Source organism: Nothoprocta perdicaria, unplaced genomic scaffold, assembly GCF_003342845.1.
Source record: "Nothoprocta perdicaria isolate Ctin4 unplaced genomic scaffold, notPer1 scaffold_2, whole genome shotgun sequence".
Taxonomy (NCBI): domain Eukaryota; kingdom Metazoa; phylum Chordata; class Aves; order Tinamiformes; family Tinamidae; genus Nothoprocta; species Nothoprocta perdicaria.
Genome location: NW_020455204.1, coordinates 1087669 through 1107004, shown reverse-complemented (window position 1 = coordinate 1107004; position 19336 = coordinate 1087669). Strand labels below are relative to the sequence as shown.

At 47.5% G+C, this 19336-nt stretch overlaps 5 protein-coding genes across 5 annotated transcripts in view; 2 read left to right on the top strand and 3 right to left on the bottom strand.

The window, feature by feature from the left end:
- The first annotated feature begins 9 nt into the window (after positions 1 to 9).
- On the top strand, positions 10 to 6554 carry COQ5 (coenzyme Q5, methyltransferase). Its single transcript, XM_026037505.1, has 7 exons — positions 10 to 160; positions 484 to 633; positions 1242 to 1466; positions 3968 to 4074; positions 5503 to 5591; positions 5788 to 5899; positions 6016 to 6554. Exons 1-7 carry the CDS (start codon positions 10 to 12, stop codon positions 6115 to 6117), a joined length of 936 nt encoding a protein of 311 aa, XP_025893290.1. The 3' UTR covers positions 6118 to 6554.
- Positions 6555 to 7498: 944 nt separating this feature from the next.
- Positions 7499 to 9297, bottom strand: LOC112945835 (dynein light chain 1, cytoplasmic). Its single transcript, XM_026037506.1, has 3 exons — positions 9260 to 9297; positions 8965 to 9102; positions 7499 to 7776 (listed from the first exon to the last, which is right to left on the bottom strand). The coding sequence occupies exons 2-3, from the start codon at positions 9094 to 9096 to the stop codon at positions 7639 to 7641; spliced, it is 270 nt and encodes an 89-aa protein (XP_025893291.1). The 5' UTR covers positions 9097 to 9102; positions 9260 to 9297; the 3' UTR covers positions 7499 to 7638.
- A 4239-nt stretch (positions 9298 to 13536) lies between these two features.
- On the bottom strand, positions 13537 to 15641 carry GATC (glutamyl-tRNA amidotransferase subunit C). The gene is made up of 4 exons (XM_026037438.1): positions 15576 to 15641; positions 15026 to 15204; positions 14149 to 14252; positions 13537 to 13765 (listed from the first exon to the last, which is right to left on the bottom strand). Exons 1-4 carry the CDS (start codon positions 15639 to 15641, stop codon positions 13710 to 13712), a joined length of 405 nt encoding a protein of 134 aa, XP_025893223.1. The 3' UTR covers positions 13537 to 13709.
- A 93-nt stretch (positions 15642 to 15734) lies between these two features.
- TRIAP1 (TP53 regulated inhibitor of apoptosis 1) lies at positions 15735 to 17118 on the top strand. Its single transcript, XM_026037701.1, has 2 exons — positions 15735 to 15881; positions 16000 to 17118. Exons 1-2 carry the CDS (start codon positions 15735 to 15737, stop codon positions 16081 to 16083), a joined length of 231 nt encoding a protein of 76 aa, XP_025893486.1. The 3' UTR covers positions 16084 to 17118.
- Positions 17119 to 18358: 1240 nt separating this feature from the next.
- Positions 18359 to 19336, bottom strand: part of LOC112945775 (cytochrome c oxidase subunit 6A1, mitochondrial) — a 9059-nt gene continuing 8081 nt past the window's right edge. The window contains exons 2-3 of the mRNA XM_026037437.1: positions 19084 to 19223; positions 18359 to 18607 (exon numbers count right to left, since the gene is read on the bottom strand). Coding sequence (XP_025893222.1) covers positions 18521 to 18607; positions 19084 to 19223 — 227 coding nt within the window. The 3' untranslated portion in view covers positions 18359 to 18520. The remainder of the gene's footprint in view (positions 18608 to 19083; positions 19224 to 19336) is intronic.

Sequence of the window (19336 nt, the reverse complement as noted above, 5' to 3'; positions counted from 1 at the left end):
CCTTGCAAGATGGCGGCCGCGCTGTGCCCGTGCCGGGCGCTGCTCGGCCGGCGGCCCCGGGCCCTGCGCGCGCTCGCCCGCCCCGCACGGGGCCTGGCCGCACACGGGCAGACGCACTTCGGCTTCCAGACCGTGTCGGAGGAGGAGAAGGGGGAGAAAGGTGCGTGCCCGCGCCTCGCCTCGCCGTGCGGCGCCCTGGGGAGGGAGCGCGGGGCTTTTGGGGCCTTGCGGCGGTTAAACGGCGCCAGGCCCGGTTTGGTGGGCCCGGTTCTTACCCCGGACTCCGCAGCGAGTACGAGAAGAGTCTGTTTTTCTCCAAAGAGCCGTTTATCAAGTAGCAATCTCAGGGGGGTTCTGTCCTCCCTGCGAGGGCTTTTGGGGTGACCTCGGTCAGTGCCGTGTGGTGGCAGAGCTGCCCAGGGCAAGGAAGGGCTGGATCTGCTTCCCCGCATCGCGCCTCATCTTCATGCCCTTTCTTCTTAGTTTACCAGGTGTTCGAAAGCGTGGCCAAGAAATACGACGTAATGAACGACTCGATGAGTCTGGGCATCCACCGAGTGTGGAAGGACGTTCTCCTGCATAAAATGAACCCTTGCCCGGGAACCCTGCTTCTGGATGTTGCTGGAGGGACAGGTAAATGCATTTGTTGAGTTTCACGTGGCCACAATGCCACAGTCACTTGGAACAGCTCTTCTCAAATGATAAAACACATACTGTGTTTTATCATATATATATCTGTTAATAATAAACACATATATATCTGTTAATAATAAACACTAATTTATTAGTATTTATTTATGTTTGGACTTGTTTGACAAGCAAAGAAAGTACTGTCTGTTAGCAGTAAAATGGGATGCCTTTAGTCAGGAACACTATTTTGATCTCTTTGAATCTGCTCAAACTTTTTAGCAAGTTGCTTAATGCTTTTGGCCTCAGTTCTTCTCTTTTTAAACCAAGAAAAAGAAATCTCTGGCTTTCACAGGAAAAGGCTGGGTGAAATTTGGAATACCTTGCTCAAAGGCTCTGAAGCCATTATAGTCCTGCCCTAATATGCTATGGGCAAATATATTCTTATTTGTAGGAAGTGGAGGCAGTTTACTTTTATTACAGCCCCTTCAAGATACATGTATTTCAGCCAAGTTTAATATCCAAAGCCCTAGATTAATGTTCCTTGGAGTCTTAATACTTCTGATTTCAGAAAACATACCAAAATTTATATCTTTCCTTTAAAATTAATACAGGTGACATCGCCTTTCGATTTATTAACTATGTTCGTTCTGTGCGAGAGCGCCAGCTGCGACGGAAGCTCAAGCACCATCAGAATTTGTCCTGGCAAGAAATTGCTGACAGTTACCAGGAAGAGGCAGTTAAGCCTCTTGGGGATTCCCAAGTGGTGGTTTGCGACATTAACAAGGAAATGTTAAAAGTTGGGAGGCAGAAAGCAGAGCATCTTGGCTACTCTGAAGGTAAGTCACGCACTGTTTTGATAGCATCTCTGGTGGAGGAAGCTGAAGTGTGATTGTCATCGGGTAATCACCACTTCAGCATTACAGTAAAAATGATGTAGCAGTGCCATAAAGCAAAGGGTGGTTTTTGTCAAGGCAAAATTAGTTCTCCAGTAAGCATGAGAGGAATATGCTGTTCTTGAGCCTTCAGAAATGCAGGCATGGAAGTGTATGTGAGGTCTGATGTCCAGCTGTCCTTTCAAATGACATAAATAACCAAAATTTACTCTCTATGTCTGTGCAAACTCACTTGACTTTATGGCAGATAAGAGATTAGAGCTTAGCCCTGGAATGATTAATCTAAAGGTATATATGGGTATATTGAGAATGAAGGCAATAAATTAGAAATGCAAAAACTAGTCTATTGTGAAGCTGTAAGACTTTCCACAGTTAGAGAATGTGTTTTCAATATTAAGAGAAACTGAATTGCATTAAATGTTAGTTTGCAGGTCAATGGATTAATTCACTGATATCTAGAATTTGTTGGGGACCATGCCAATCCTGATTGAAAAGCCTGATTTTAAGAAGTAAGACATAGAGAAAGAAGTCCGGCTTGTGGCACAGCGTTTGTATGACAGTCATTTATCATCTCTTTGTTTATAGATTCCTTGAAAATACTTGTAAACTGTAGTAGGAGTTTGCTTGGATCAGGAATGCTCTGGGCAGCCAGTATCAGTCAGAGGCACAAGACCTTGGGTGTCCTTTCCCTGCACCCTCTTCCTACAGCCCAACTGGGGCTCCAGTCCCAGCCAGGCAATTGTCCAACACTTGTTGCCAGTTCCTGGCATGAGATGCATGTGGGAAAGGGGAATTCTTGCAAGCAAGGTCTCCAAGCAGCTACGAGTGACCTCCCTGCTTCTAGATCCTGGGGGCTAAAGGACACTCTGCACAGCTCGGGAGCACTCGGGAGGGGCTGAGGAATTGGCTCCTGGCACAGGCTCTTTCAGCTGCTCCTGCTTTCTGCTGCCAGGCCGCCTCAGGCCGTTGCCTGCCTGCCCCTCTCTGCTTTAGGCACAACAGTCTTGTTGTGAAAGCCCTGGTTTGCATCAAGCCCTGGTTTGCATGGTGCTCCTCGGAGCAGCTTGCAGCCCTGCCCGGAGCTATTGTGCACCATGGCTTGGGAACATCTGAAGCGTAACTTAGAATGTGAAATAAACCTTGATACTGTCTCCCAGCTGTTTAGTCTTAAGCAAAGCAAATAAAATTTACTTAATTGGCTTCACTTTTGGGATGTTTTTTGGATTTATACTTGATTTGGAAAGTCTTAAGGACTGTGTATGCCCCCCGCAGAAAAAAAAGCCTGTTGTGCAGTCACAGGCTGAGCATTCCTGCAACAGGAACAGGGCCCCAGCCCTTCTTGTGAGGCACTGACAGCCCCTTTAACTTCGCCACATACAGAACTTCTGGCCAGTGACACATGCAGTGTTGTTCAGAGGGTCAAATCTCCTGTCACTCAAAGCCTTTCCTTGTTTCTAGGTTCTTAAAATAGTATCAATAATAATAGTATCAATAATAGTAAAATAGTATCAATAATAATAATATTATGGCAATATTATTATTGGTACTATTTAATAATATTATCTAATAATATTGCATGCTTCTTTTCATACAACACTGCCCTCAACTGTGAGCATATCTCTCTGTAAAAATGAAATTCTTATGTGCCCTGGCAACAATTGTGGGTTTCTATTTCGTTTTGGTCTTCTTCATGCCCCTTTACAACACTGCCCTTTGAAATACATTTTTTTTTTAAGTTCATTTTGTTTTGCATTTCAGTCAACAAAGCAGTGATCTTAAGATCTATTAATTCTAAAGTGCATAGTTCTTTTTTGGTACAACTTGCCTGAACATCTGTGCTCTGTGAGACAGACACAGCCCTGATCCCTTGGGGCTTGGGGAGTGAAACAGATGCAATAGGATCACATGCCAGTAAATCCTAATGGAGGGATTATGGCTCTTCCTTTTCATCAGGCAGCAGCAGTTGTCTAGTGAAGTGTTTTATGCATTTTGACTCGGTGCCTGGTGAGATATTAACAAATCAGTATATTCTAGTTGCCCTCTGGGTAGAGAGTCTCTTTTTGGAACTTTGTACCTCAAATACTAAAAAGGCAGCCAGTAGCTGTTGCTCTCCACTACAGTGCAAGACCTGAGTGATACCTCTTCCCTGCAGTCCAAGGCAGTGTGAACAACGTGCCAACATCTGCAGAAGAATATTTTGGTTGATCAGCATTTTTTCTTTTTTTGTTTGAAGGACAGCTGTTACAATACAGGGCCTTAAAGGTTTGTGAGTAGAAACAAACGTGTGTTCTCCACAGCCAAATAGCAGAACTGCAGTGTCAGTTGTATATTTCACTTACTAATGATCATTCCATTTTGGAAAAGAGAAATTCTAGCATTTCTGAAGGATTTGGCTTTATAAGAAGTCTTTTAGATACCTTTATGTCCTTGTGTTTTTATTGCAGGTTTGTCCTGGGTGGTTGGGAATGCTGAAGAGCTGCCCTTTGGTGATGAGAAGTTTGATGTTTACACAGTCTCTTTTGGAATCCGAAACCTAACACACATTGATTTGGTAAGTTGCTGTAGGGTATCCAGAGCATGAGGGTTTTACAACTCCTATGACTTTTCTATTTATTTATCCTAAGCGAGGAAGGAGTTTCTCCTTTGCATAAGGGAATATCTTTCTGTACTACTGAAACATCTAAATAAGTAGTAGGTAGTCTGCAGCTTGCTTGAGTAAAAAATGCAATTAAATGCCCCACCTTTGTCATAATAAAAAAGAAGTTAGATTTACGCTAGTTGTGTCCCGTCTTTCCAGCTTGACAAGCCACACAATTTCCTCCTGAGGCAAAAGAGCTGCGCACTGCAGTCACTACTCCCCTCCTGCTGCATCTACACATACTTTGTGCAGTCAGTCTGCAGGTCTCAAAGCCCGTGCCACCATTGAGCCCACTTCTGCTCGGTGCCCTTATGCTGATTTGTAGAGAGGATTTCCATGAAGAATCCTTACAGTTTTGATTTGGGTAGATGGTACCTTTGTCCTAACCAGTAGCTGCCCTTCCAGAATGACTGGATGTCTTTCATGTTAGCTCACCAGTCTAGCTAGGCTTGGTTTTATGTGTCTTGGAGGAGTGTCTTCCAACCTTGTTAGTGCTCTTAGGTTGAGGATGCAGCATTTGGACGGTCTGGGTCTGTGCATCTTTGAGCTCCTGTAAATTTGGAGGGGGTTCTGGGGTGCTTTGCCTGTATTTGTCCCAAGCGTGAGCTCTTGTACCTCTGATTTCCCTGCAGAGAGGGACAAGTTGGTGGCTCCCTGGGGGCCTCATATAGAAAACACCTCCAAGCCTCTGATTCTTTTCCAGAGTTCCAGCCACATGTGTATGTGTGCTTGGGTTTTACCCCTTGGGAACGTGACATTTGAAGCCAAACAGATGTACAGCTTGCAAAGGTTCTTAAAAACAGCTCTGCTGTGTTCTAATGTAAAAATATATAGATAGATAGATATAAACACATTTTCTCTTGTTTTAGAATAGCCAAAGATGTTTCTTCTCTCTCCCTCCCCCTTATTTTGCACGTAGCGCCTCCAAAACCCAGATACGTTCTTTCTGTAATTCGTTTGTGTATTTTGTAGTCGAACAGAATCTTGCCTTTTGATTAAAATATCGCATGACACTCTCGTTCTTCATTTTCGGTTTCTTGTAGCTGAGTCACCTCCTTTTCAGGTTTGGTTTCTACTTAAAATAGCTGGGCTGGCAAACATTCATCAACTGGGAAAAGAGAGGAAAAATTGCATCCCTGACATCATAATGTCAAAGCCTGGAGGAAATGTATTTATGTAACAACAAAAGCTTCTCCACAAGTAAATATTGGAGACTGCCTCTGAAATTGTCAGCATTCTCTCTCCTCCCCCTAATTCATCACTGAATTGCCTTCTCATGACATGATAATAGAAACAGATACTGCTCTACAGACTGAGTTCATCGAGTCTGCTTTGTCTCAGGCGCTTCAAGAGGCCTATCGTGTGCTGAAACCAGGAGGGAGATTTCTCTGCCTTGAATTTAGTCAAGTCACCAACCCTCTCCTTTCCAGGTAGGCACACGATGGCACCGTGTCATGTGACAAGACTGTTACACATGCACTGAGCCAGGACAAGCTTCAAAATCACCTCCGTGTGCACTTTTAAATCCAATTCGGACTCCATAGCGTTGTGGCACAGTGATGAACTTGGACTGTAATTGTTTTAATATTGTTTGTATTAATACGTGCTCATTGTGTGTCTGGGCAGGCTCTACGATCTATACAGTTTCCAGATTATCCCAGTTCTGGGTGAGATTATTGCTGGTGACTGGAAGTCCTACCAGTATCTTGTGGAGAGCATCCGGCGCTTCCCCCCTCAGGTAAGAGCGTTTTTCTGGAATCACACATACACGAAAGACAGTCCACACACAATGTTGCAGGCAGCTGTCTTACAGTCCTTCCAAGCTGCCATAATTCTGAATCCTTTCCTTTTCAGGAGGAGTTCAAGGAAATGATAGAAGATGCAGGCTTTTTAAAAGTGGATTATCAGAATTTGACATCAGGCATTGTTGCTATTCACTCTGGTTTCAAACTGTGAACCTGACTGTGAGCAAAACACAGGAACTCTTTTTTTCCTGAGGACTCTGAAAGATGTGCAATTTTAGCTTCATCAAGATAGAAGAAGCTCTTGGGAGAACTTTATTTTTTCTGACTGAAGAAATGATTCTTTATTTAGCTCAAAAGCTGGACTTTGGGTTGAAGAATTTAAACAACCGATTCTTGCTCAGCAGTCACATTCAGAAGGGCAGCTGCTTTCCCATCCCACTTCTGTCCAACCTGGGAATGAAGCGACTTCCATGGCCAGTTTCTTACACTTGCATTTCCCTTCAGGAGTGGTACAACAGGCACAGCCAAAACCGAGCAAAGCTCATGAACGTAGCAACTTCACTTACCAATTGTGTGGATACAGAAATAGACTTCCCAACAGTCTTCAGGCAAGATGTCTCTTTTACTTTCAAGGGTGTTTACTTTCAAGGGTGTTTTCATAGTGGTGCAAAATAACTTGGATTTATTAAATTTTTATTGATCTCAATGTCTTTGTCCTGCTGGCTTTAAGAGACTTCTGTGGTTCCTTCTTCATAAGGAAGCTTTGAACTGCTTTTTTCCACTTAAGTCAGTATTTTAACCTATTGAAGGGAAAAAAGGGAAGCTTTTCCTGAAGAATGACAGCATCTTACATTTTGATGTGATGTATTTTCCCCTATAAAGGGGAGCTGTAAGTGGAAGTATATTCTTTACTTAAATATACTGTGCATTTCTTTCCATGCTTAAACTTGTTCAAGCCCTGCTGTATCTGCCCTAGGCTACAGGCGTAGAGTATAAAACCTGCCACCTGTAGGCAAAATACCTTCAAGCTTCATCCTTTATCAAAGGCTGAGACAAAAGAAAGCTAGAATGTACACAAATATTTACGCTACAGAGCCAGTACAAGGGTGTTCTGAAAGTAGGGAGAGAGGGAGAAGACAACAACTGTCCCAAATAAATATTTTATCCCCTCCTTTATAAATCTAAAAGCAGCTGCTTTCCTGCAGGCTCTAGCTGAACTCCACCAATTGCACTGGAGGAGGTGTGTATTGAAATGCTTTATCAACACGTGGGAAGCGGCTGGGAAAAGATTCTCCTGTTGTTATTATTACAGTCCTGATTACATCCATGTATATTTAATTTGGGACTTGGATGCCATTTACTGGGGGGAGAGAAAGGGAGATATGTTCCTCCATTTGCAAGGGAGGAAGGGGGTACAAGCCCTAAGATGGCAGAAGAATAGATAATTTTTTATATAAATATATAAAAAAACCTTAAAGACTGCATTGCTCCAACATTTTTATTAGCAAAGAAGCTGTTTTTTTTTAAAAGAAAATAAATACAAGGAAGACCTTTTCACCTTTTTTTTTTTTTAAGCCACAATGAAAACGCCAACTGCTACAGAAAAATCCCTGACTCTTAACAACACAACAAAAGACCTGAAGATCAAGGTCTGCTTCCTCAGGAAGGCCGAAGGTAGCAGGCTGGAGTTAGTGTGCAGTCCAGATGCAAGTTTCAGGAACAGTCCGTGGTTCTAACCAGACTTAAAGAGAAGAATAGCGACTTGGCCGAGGTAGAAGTAGATGAAGTGCTTTGTCTCATGGGTCACGTAGCTTCCGAAGTTCCTTCCCACGATGCAGTGCCAAGTGGGGTTGTATTTCTTGTCAAACTCCTGCAGGAGAGAGCACTTGAGCAATTTAATATTACTGTAGTTCTCATGCAAATCTTGTCTGAAGATTTTCTGGCTGATGTGACTGATGTCACTTCTTAACAAGTTACCACTTTTTGAACAGGACAATTAAGCTGTACTTACTCTTAAGTACAAGGACTGGCTTACTTTTCTACCTCACCTGCTCAGTCAACAATTGAAAAAAAAAAAACACGTCATCATTGATGTCTTTTGTAGCTGAGTAGGAACAAACATAAAGTTTTACTTATGATTAAGTAAGGTCACTTTTCCTCAAAGATTATAATACCACGAGCTCAGACTCTTTTAACTAAAAGCTTCAGAGCTGCTTCTAGCTCAATACAAATAAAGCTCTTACTTTGACTTCATTATCTGTTTGCAGCAAACGTGTTGAAAGCATTTCACGAAAAATTCCCTGCCACATCCTTAGCAGGTAACAAGACCATGGTTTTCAGTCACCCTCAGGAGCCTGCTGCGAGTTTCACACAAACCCCCCTGCACAAGTGTTGTGCGAGCAGAGCCTGGCCCCAGTGGTTACATGCTGTAGCACTGAACAGTCCTCACATGAGGGCCCTTGTGCGAGAGGCTGCACGTGCTGCTGTTCATGCTCATGTGCTGTACAGTCTCTTGGCCAAACCGGCCAAGTATCTGCAGCTCCTCAGGACTCCTCAGCCTCCATGCAGCAGCCAGACAGTCTGACAGGCTCCAAGCTGGGAGCCATCTGTTCTGCACCAGCACAGACAGGACTCGCAGTGTGTGGGAGGAAACCTCCCCACACAGACTTATTTCTGTATCGCAGGAACAGCGGAGCGGCACCTCCCCAAAGGAGGCAATTATCGTTCAGTTATCCTTAAGACTGAATTCAAAACATTTAAGGTCTTCTCGAAAGGAAGGCTGCACCGGGTGATGGTACAGAGTAAGAGACGTAGAAGAAATGGAAAAATAGTGACAAAAAAGGGGAAAGTGGAAGAAAAGTGCATGTCACAGATGGGGAGAGGAACGTAAGAAGCAGCCCGCAGAAAGACCAACTTGATTATCTAGCATCTCCACTGCTTGTCTCTCTAGAGTTACTTGCCCTGTAACATTCACCCTGCTGGATTCTTTTCTACTGATGCACAGGGGCATCTCATGGGGAAAAAAAAAAAAAACCCAAAGTCTGAAGCAGCCACTTGCCTTCTTTATGTGCGCGGCGATGTCCTTCTCGATGTTGTACTTCTCGAGGGCCTGCGTGGCGCACTCCACCGAGTCCTGCTGCATCTCCTCCGACATGTCCGCGTTCTTGATCACGGCCTTGCGGTCACTCATGGCTACCTGCGCGGGGCAAAGGGGGCACCTCAGGGCGCCGAGCCGCGCTCCACGCACCCGCCCCCTGTGCTGCTGCGGGGCTCGGCGGCAGCGGCCGCAGCCCCGAGCGGCCGCCCGGTCCCGGTCCCGGTCCCGGTCCCCCTCGCGGCCCCGCGCCCCTCACCGTCCACCGGGCGCTGCGCACTGAACGTCGCGCTCCCGCTCCTGCCTACGAGCACTCCCAGACCCGCCCCTCTCGCTCCCTCCGCCAACCACTGCTCATCGCCGCCCCCGTTCCGAGCGCTCATTGGTCGCTTCCCAGGACCCTCATAGCGTTTTACCCCGGCGTTTTCTTGCAGCCCGGCATGCATTGCGCTGGCGCCGTCGCCATAGCGACGGGATGTGGCGGGCAGCGGCCTTGCGGCGTCATCGATGTCAGCGGCTGTCCCGGTGTTGACGCGTGGCGGTTACGGGCTTCACGGACCGGGATGCTCCATGGGATGCTCCGCTCTCCCGGTTTCGCTCTCCCTGGGGCACTTGCTGCTTCATTTCCCAGTAGCTGCTCAAAAATTGCTGTGGAGTTTTCCACAGGTGGGATCTGTGAGTAACAAAACCCTGCACCTTGTCTTACAGCAGCTAGTGCAGGGTGGCTTGAAAAGGGTTTTAAAGTATTGGTCTGTCTGTGTGGAATTCCCCTGTGGAAATAAAACACTCACAAGTAATCATGTGCCGCACTTGACATGCAAGTATTTTTATATTAGTGATCTAGTTACCTGCTCTGTGTCACTCACAGCATAAGTGCAAGCAGCCTTTGGCTTCTGCAAGCTCTGAGGCACCCTCTGCACAACACACTCCCCCCTAAAAAAATAACCTCACTCTAGACTGTCTCAGAAACGAGCTCTGCCTTCACCTCCCAGGTTTTAGCATTACAAGTCAAGGAGATGCGACTCACAGCTTTATTTCCTACCTCACCCCCAGTAGTGTGGGTTAGGGAGAACTCGGAAAGTTGGGACACTAAAACAACTACCGAGTTTAACGCAGATGAATGAAGGGTCAAGTAACTTGAGGAAGTTCCGTGGCAGCCTTGGGGCCGCAACGAATTCGCAGGCCTGGATGTGCAATCTGCAGCAGTAGCATGGATTACGGGACAGCTTTGCACTGGCAAAAGTGAGATTGCTGCTTAGCAATCTTCCCAGCACTCCCAATGAACTTTAGAAACACCCATGAATCGCTGAGGAGGTGGCTGTGTTTGGTAGCTGCAGGCAAATCACAATGCATTTATTAAAAGCGGGTTAGCTGAACAAACAGATTTTATGATGACTGCAGGAAATGTCAGTGTGGGTGAGATACAAGGCTTTAAAGGGGAACATTAAAGCCTTACTTGTTGATCAAGAACATACAAGTGTAATTCCCCTCAGGACAGAGCTGCAGGGAAAGGCAGAACAAATACGGGAGATGATAGCTGGGGTAGGGGAGATGCTGGAGAAGATTGGATCCTGACCAGATGTATCATGAGACTCATAATGGAACCGTAAAGCCCCACAAAGGGCTTGTCTTTTGTGCTAGGTGAATACTGTACAGCTGTGTCTAACACAGGATTTTTTCCAGGTACTATCAAAAGATAAAATAATCATTGGTAATAAAGCAACTTCCTTTTTTTTTTTTTAATCTCTAAATGAAGTTTTCCCCTGTAAAGCTGGACTCTATATACGCTAGGGCATCTAAGCAAATGCCCTATGTATCTGTGTCAGTGGGAACTGTCAGCAGGCAGAAGGGAAGCTGTCCCCGCGGTCTCCAGGGGAACTGCACACACTTACGTAATGCCAGAATCCCATTTTTTTTTAGCAAATTACAGATTCTTTTTTCTTTTATTAGAACTCCTAATTGCCAAGAAAAGATGAGTTGTTTCACAAATATACATTGTTTGCCTTGGAGGAGGAATTTGCAAGTAGTGGACAGGAGGAATTTGCAAGTAGTCTTTTTTTCCCCTTGCTAAAATGAGCATGTATGGTTTTGAGCATGCACAAGGGTCACATTGTTGGTTTTCTTATGCAGCTCTTTAGCTATATTTGCTTGTGTGCCCGGGTTTCTAAGTCACAGAGCAGCAGAGCACTGTAAAGATCACAGTTTTCAAGCCATTTGTGAGCGTGTTAGACACGCACTGCGGTGGCCTGGAGCCTCATGTAGCGCCCTGCCCCAAGCAGTCTGTCTAGTCTTTCCCAAGGAGATTTACTTGGGGGTTTGCAGGTGTCTGAGTCAGCGCTGTAATTCAGTGGCAAAGCTGCAGCAAAACCCTTCATTAAGAAAATGTGTGTTTTTAATTCGCTTAGCGCGGCTCAGCCTGCGGGGAAGAAGCGTTAAGGGGATGGCAGCAGCAGCTCCCTCGCGCTCCGGCAACGCGGGATCATCGCTGAGCAAACTGCTGGCCTGCCTGTTGTTTACATAGTTCCCTGATGACACCCTGGGCTTGCAGGCACTGCAGTGCAAAGTCAAATTCCTCTTGCTTTTTGTGTAAATAACACCATAGTTCTCTCTGATCATTAAAGAAGGGCAAAATGGATAGAAGTGAGGGGGATTTCTCACACTGGGAAGGCTCTGCTAGCGTGTTTGCCACAGGATGTGGCTTGCCGACGTGGAGTTTTCCCTTGCTGCGCTTTATACGTGAATCCTAAGTGTCTGTCAAGCAAGGCTTGTGTATTTGTAAAAGATTGTGAATTTTTGAGAAGCCTGAGACTTAAAGAGTAATACTGTGTTATAACTTCACAGGATTTGGATTGCTAGGATTAAATACAGAGTCTGATTCAACACCCTTCAAAGAGGCCCTGTGTTGTAGGCACATCTCATTGATGAATAACAGCAAAGGCAGCTGAGGCCCTTTTCACTCAGCCCAGGTTTTCCATGAAACAAGCGGTGCATAAGGTGCTTAACGAGGGAGCTTTTCAAGGTAGTTTGTGCACACAGAGCATTATGAGCAAGCCACTAATGGCTGGACCCAAAACTGTTACTCCTGACACTCTTCAAGCATTTATTTTCAGTGCTTTTCAAATTATGCTACTTCTAATACACTTGGTGGCCTTCTGAGATGTTAGCCTCTAATTTGCAGGACCTGCTGTTTGCAGAGATGTGGAATTTTATGGGAGAAATAGTTAGGATTATGGCCTTGCTTGGGACTTCCTCTGTCAGGCTCAGCGATGACCTTTCTTTATAAAGACACAGAACACATACAATGTGTTCTGTCAGCGATGACCTTTCTTTATAAAGACACAGAACACATACAATGCTCTGTAAAGTGGATGACATCAAGCTCCAAGCTCATGAGGTGAGTTTCTGCCTTCCGGGGCACCATGGGTGCATGTCCTGTCACGGAGGAGCCCTGCTCGCAAGAGCCATAAAAGCAGAATCTCAGAGCTGGTAATTAGTAGTATCCCATTACATTAAGAGAAGGATCTATTCCTGTATTTCTAAAGAAAATTCCATTGTGACTCATGATTGCTTCCAGTGCATGAAGTTATTATTAGAATAAATAATTCTGATTTTTCAAATATAAGTTTGGAGGAGACATGGACCAGGAAGAAAAGTCTATTTGTCACAGAGGTTTACTGTACTTTCTATAGCCTGGAAGCAGGTCTGGACAGCTCCTCCTGTGGCTTGCTGCATTGTTCTCTTTCCAGCAGGTTTCTCTCAGGGAACTTTGGCTCCTTGTGCCTCCAGCTGATGGAGATTCCATGAGCCAACCTCAGGATGGTCACAGTGCCCGTCGCTTTGTGTGCCGTAGCAGTGCTTCCCATTTTCCCAGCACAGAACCTCTTCCTGTGGCGCCCTCGCCTCTGAGCTGGTAAGCCATGTGGTTTGTTCCCTTTTTGTTCTCCGTTATTCTTGGAGCTGCGCTGCCTCCTTGCATCCATCTTCTTACTGCAGCTGAGCTTTCCCTGCCAAACACCCTGCCTGGGAGCCGAACGCTGAACACGCTTGCTTGGGAGTTTCCTTACAGAACTGGAGCTACCTCTGGCAGGTAACAGTTGCTGCGAGTTTGGCCTCTCCTTGGCGTGAAGGATGGCTCTAATTTTTTGTAGCTACTCGCCACCAGTGGCAAAAGGCCTAATGGCCAGACTCCATCCCTCAGCCCTCTGGCTAGGCTGACATCATAGCAGCTTCCAGTTTTGATAGAGCATATCAAGAGAAAGTTCTCATTTTCCTCTCTGGCACTTGCTCAGGTAGGTGTTTGCTGACAAGATACTTCTCAATATTACTTGGCAAATGTTTTATAAAGTCCCTCTCTGCAGACATTGAATGCCAGAATGCGCAACTGCCACCTTTATAGCAAACTCGGGCTGATTTTTATGCTCTAGGCTCCAGTTGGTCATACCTCATTTGTGTGGGCAGAAAGCTGCTGGTATGGATATAATGCAAATATTTGGGTTTTATTCTTTGTTTGTCAAGAAAATGAAACAGTGTTTGGAGTTTTATTTTAATAAATCACGCTTAATATTTTGCAGCAGGAAAGTACAAAATTTAGTGGTCCATGTGTTCTTCTTTTGAACAAAATATTCACTGTGGTTTTTCAGCTATGGTTGCACAAACCTTTATTTTCCAAAATAGAACATTGAAAATGACATTTTGGCCTTTGGCTTTCATTAAGATTGCTGCTCAAAAGTCTCGCTCTCTCCTAACTTTGGTAAAGGGATGTTACCTGATAGGAAACAAGAAAAAATAATAGTGTGAGATCAGCTGTAGGTTCCTTTCTGGGCAGTACAGCCTAACATGGTTTATTCTGAATAGATAAGGGACAACTTGCACGCCCTCAGCAAGTATGTTTTACGTGACTTCTGTAAATTATCTTTTCAAATAGCTCAACCTGTTTGCTATTTTTAGAGTGAGAATAACTTCTCTTTTCCTTTGGGACAAATATAATTAAGTTTATCTTCACAGATGGCCACAGGTATTATTTCCTTATTTTAATACATCCTTGTTACTGCCAAATATTTCTGAGAATGAACTTATGTGGCGGGACACATTGCTCAGGTTAAATCAAGCAAAATTAAGAGTTTTTTTTTTTAATAAACAGAACAGTACCTGGTGGGGCTACAAAATATTCCTCTACTTTCTCTCTGGCATTTTTCAGCAGCTCTTTCGCGCAGTTGCCTTCGGTAACGTCATCTTCTCTGAGATACAGACACCTGAAGAACAGAGAGTAGTGGCCTCTCTTTAAACCATGTCTACAAAGCACAGAGGCTGCTGTGGAGGATGCACCCGAGCACCACGGATTTGTTTCTTACATCTCACTGTTTTACATCTCACACCTCTATTCAATAAGCTGCTGACATGTTAAGAAGTTCTTCCCTGAGGACCACTGGCAAATGAGAGATCAGCCCCAGCCCTGTTCCTGTTCAACGCTTAGTCTGTCAGGCCTTGAAGGCACCCACACAGTCACTGCAACTAGAGTGAAACCCTGAAAAACGCCCCATGCCCCTCGACGCGGGGGTAGCTTTAACGTGGAGCTGCTCCCGCCAAGACCAGGGTGTCTGAAGATGCTGTGTGTGGGACTGCTGGTGACAAGACCTGATGTCAAGCTGAGCTAACCAAGCCCTGTGCAAGGCGCGGAGGGTCCCCAAAGCTGTTTCCAGCACCAGACCGGCAGCACGGCAAGTCCTTGGATGCGCTGAGGCAACTCCAAAAGCCGGGCATTTGGGGAAGAGCATGTGCAGCTCCTTCGTGACGAGCAGCAAGATGCGCTACGGAATTGGAGCGCGTCCTGGCCACGCTAACACGGTAACCTTGCTAGGTTAGGGCTAGGGAGCTAGTCTGACGTTTTCTTCCATGTGTCACCTCAGTAAAGCCCATCTGTAAGTAAAGGGGGCAAACGCAGAAACGAGTATTTCTGGGAGCAGGTTTTCCCAAGCAAATTGGGGAGCGGATGGTTACGCGCAGGCCGGTGCCAGCGGTTCCCCACCTGTCCTCGAGCACGGAGTCCATGGGCTCCACTCCCTCGGTGTCCACGCGGTGCAGCTGCTGCGCGAAGCGCACGGCCGCGCGCAGCCGCCGCGCGCCCTCCGCGTCGCGCACGTCCACGAGCGCCAGGCGCTCCAGGTGCTCCAGCACGGCCGCCGGCACCGGCTCCTGCTCCTGCTCCTGCGGGAGGGACACGCACCTCGCGCGGGCCCTGCGGGCCGGGACGCGCCGCGACCCGCGTGGGCTGGGGCCGTCGCCAGGGCCACGGCTGTGCAACGGGCTTTTCCACGCGCCTCTGCTGTGCCACGGGGTGGGCTTTTATTAATTATTTTGGAAATAAGCGGGTTTGGGTCTGCGGGAACATCTGGCTTTCGTTTAGTGCTTGCTCTTTTGGATGGAGCCACGGACCGCAGGGGAAACCGATTCCAATGGGATACATCCTTCCTCCCACTCCCACTCCACTCCTCCTTCTCTCCCCCCCGCCCCCTTCGGCCCCTGGCACCTCGCGGCCGCTTCGCGCAGGGCAGTTTGAGCCTCGCGGGCCGCCGTACCTGCGGGGGCCGCCGCCCGTCCCGCGCGGCGCGCAGCCCCGCCCGCAGCGCGCGCACCACCCGCATCGCCGCCGGAAGCGCCCGCGTCCCGCCCCGCCCCGCCCCCGGCGGCGGCGCTTCCGGCGCGCGCGGGAAGCGCGTCACGGCGGGGCCGCCGCCATGAACAGCGTGGGCGAGGCGTGCACGGAGCTGAAGCGCGAGTACGACCAGTGCTTCAACCGCTGGTTCGCCGAGACCTTCCTGAAGGGCGAGCGCGGCGCGGACCCCTGCGGGCAGCTCTTCCGCCGCTACCAGCTCTGCGTGCAGGTGCGCCGGGCCCGCGCCGCCCCGCCCCGCCGCGCGCGGGGCCCTCCCCGGCGGCCCGCGGGCACCAAACGCCCGCGTTCCCCCCCGTTCGAGCGTGTCGCTGTGTTCTCCTTGGCAGAAGGCGATCAAGGAGAAGGACATCCCCATCGAGGGCCTGGAGTTCATGGGCCCCAGCAAGGGCAAAGCGGAGAGCTCCTCCTGACGCGGCGGCGAAGGGGCCTCGCCCGGGAAGCACGTGCAGCCCGCTGCGTGTAGGGGACAGAAACAAGGAAAAGGGGAAAAAAAAAAAAAAAAGGAAAAAAGAAAGGATCATGTGGTGATTGCTCCCCTTTTTGCAATGAACATCGGTGGTGGTTCAGGCTCTGACAATGGGGAAACTCTTTTTAACTGACTTCCTATGGGAACGTGCTCTGGGATGGGAGACACTGATGAGGATGGCTGAGTTGTTGGTTGATCCGTAGCTGATTTTCTCTTGCTCGTTCATGTACTGCTTGAGAGGGTTTAAAAGGTGTGTGAAGGGGATTGATTGGGTTACTCTGTCTCACCTCTGCTGCTGAATTTTGGAGGAGTTTGATAATTCTGAACACTGAGGGCCTCTCACATAGTTCTGTGTCAGTGCCAGAGGTATTAACAAAAGCACTTGCACTTATGCTGATCGTGCAATAACTTTGCTAAAATAAATATAACCGGCCTGTACTTTGTCCTGGTCCAAGTTGTACAACAGAACCTCTAAGAGGGGCAGGGGGAACCTGCAAGAGAAGCCGAGGGAGGAGTGTCCTCCCGAGCCTTTTCCACGGGACTGAGACAATCTGCAGCTTGAGCTCTCTCTTCTTTAGTGTTGTCTATCCCTGCAGTAAAACAGGGCAGACCTGGTTGAGGTCCGACATCCTCTTCCACACAGCACCACACAGCACCGTGCTGGCCGCAGAGGCGGGTGGAAGTGACACTGACCGAGGGCAGAACCTGCGGCAACAACAGGCGACGTTGCCCTGTAGTGACAGGGACTGCGCAGAGGGTGAGACAGGCGGTGAACTCGTCGGGTGTCCCAGCTGAACGTGGCCTTGCTGCATTAACTCCTTTGTGCAACCTGATGATGACGCTGGCTTGCGGGATTCCTAAACTGATGGTGTGAAATCCTCCTCTTTTGAATGGCAGGAGAAGGGCTAAGGGGGCTTCTCCCAAATAAAAACGGACGGTTCCTGGTGATAAGTATTGCCTTATGTGATTATAGAATGCTTAAGGTTGGAAGAGACCTCTAGAGGTCATGTAGTCCAACCCCCCTCACACACAGGGTTGAAGACATCATTAGGAATGAAGACATCATTAGGAATTACCCTGTTCTCTCCCAAGATATTCAGTGTCAGAGCTTTGTTGTTGCAGGAACTAGGAAAAATGTGTTTTGCAAGAGGAGGAGGGGGTCTTTGGAAGAGGTGTGGGCTCCTCCGTGGACCCTCAGAGCCTTGTGGCTGGGCAGTCTCCACTGAACCTCAGACAGGGATGGGCTAAAACTGACCGCTCTTAGCACATTAGTACAGGTGAAATTAAAAAAAAAAATCTATCTGGGCTGAGGATAAAAGAGAGATCAGCTTTCTAATTCTCTTGGAGAGAAAAAAAAAATCACTGAGCAGTCCGCTCGGTGGTGCGATTCAGCCGTGCTCCCCTCTCAGGTGCATCGATCAGGTTGCTCAGCAGGCAGAACAGTGATTAAATGTAGACCTCAACAGCCTGTTCTGTAACATCTAAAACCTGCCGTGTCATTCGCATATGAATAAAATTATTCTTCTCTAGACAAGTGCTGGGAAATATTCTAGGAACACATTCTATTCTATTAAATATTCTACATTATTCTGTATTCTAAATAGGGTGTTGGGGACTATCAAGCAAGAAACTCCTTTTTTTAAAGGAACAACATATGTGCTTCATTTTACTATAACCATTTCTATATAGGAATAACTGTGGTGTTACTGGGCACTTTTGTACAGCTAAACCACTGCTTTATGAAGAGCAGAGCTGTAACTTACCTGCACTGTTTGTAGTTTACTAGCTGAAGACTAACATTGTGACATGCACGGAACTCAATGTCACACCTTGATTGCTGCCACCTTCTGTCTCAGCATAGGCTGGGCGAGACACATCAATACTGATGCCAGTATTAATAATATTTGCTTACTGTAATAGCTGATTACACGTGTGCTTCAGTATACACTGAGTTTTAATCTAGAATACTAGCCTAAAAACTGATCATTTGAATGTGAGCTGTGTGTCTGACAATCAGACCACATATCAAGTGTTGTTCACTTACATATTCAGGATGAACATGTCACGGATGTCGGCGTTATCAGGTACAGCAGCAACTGTGACTGACGTTGGGTCACTCAGACCCCTTTGTTACTGCTGCCTGAGGGGAAGTCTCACCCTTTTAAGCAGAATAAACTTATATGGCTTCTTAGGCTAACAAAAACAAAGTCAGATTCGGATTAAGTTAGGAGATTTTATTTGAAGGACCTCTATACAAATACATAACAGGTCGCAAAACCATTCAACGTGATAGTAGAAGGAAAACAGAATTTCTTAAATGATGGTTTCCAGAGAGCGCTCCAAACGCAGGAAGAGCCAAAGTTTGAGCTCTGGTCAAGATCTTAGTTTTCATCTTCGTAACCAGTTGGGAGGGCATTAACATGGGGATTGTGGAAAAGAGTTTTGTTCCCGTCACCCCAGGGAAAAGGCTGTTGAAAGAAGAAAGAAAATAAGAGTGACAGCTCATGGGAAGATCTGCTACAGCTCCGGGAATTTAATCTTGCAACGGGAAGCAGATTTGGACATCAGACGGATGGGGAGGCTGCTGAATTAAGCAAGCTAATAACTGCTCTCCAGGTGGTACAGTGCAAGAGGCAGAACATGGTGTTAGCTGGAAATGGTTAGGTAGGTGGTAAAATCGGTGGCTGGATATCAGAGATCAGTAGGGTCAGGCTTGTTTTGAGAAGCCGGGATCAGCCCTGCCAGCCTTTACGTCTGTATTAAGGTAAGTAAAGCAGCTCCGCACCAGGGGCATTTTCAGCAGCGCGTTAGCAGAAAACGGGGGAAGCAAAAGGCTAGTTCCCATCTGCAAAGGGTCCTTCGGCTCAGCAGCCGGACCCCAGTGCCGTGGCGGGGGTGAAGCGATGGTGATGGTCGGGTTGCGGGGCCCGCGCGCCGCGCGTACCTTGGTTCGGATGCGCAGGTGGGCGTACGGGACGAACTCGGGCCGCTGGTGCTCGTGCTGCCCTTTCAGGTAGCAGTTGAGCATGCACACGCCGACGCCGGGAAGGGCGACCACGAAGGTCAGGAGCCTCCAGAGCCGCGCTGCGGGCGGGACGCGCCGCGTCACCGGGAGCAGCACCGCGGGGGCCGCCGCCAACCTCCCCGGGCCTCCCCCGCCCGCCGCAGAGGGCGTCCCCGCCAAGGGCACCGCGGCC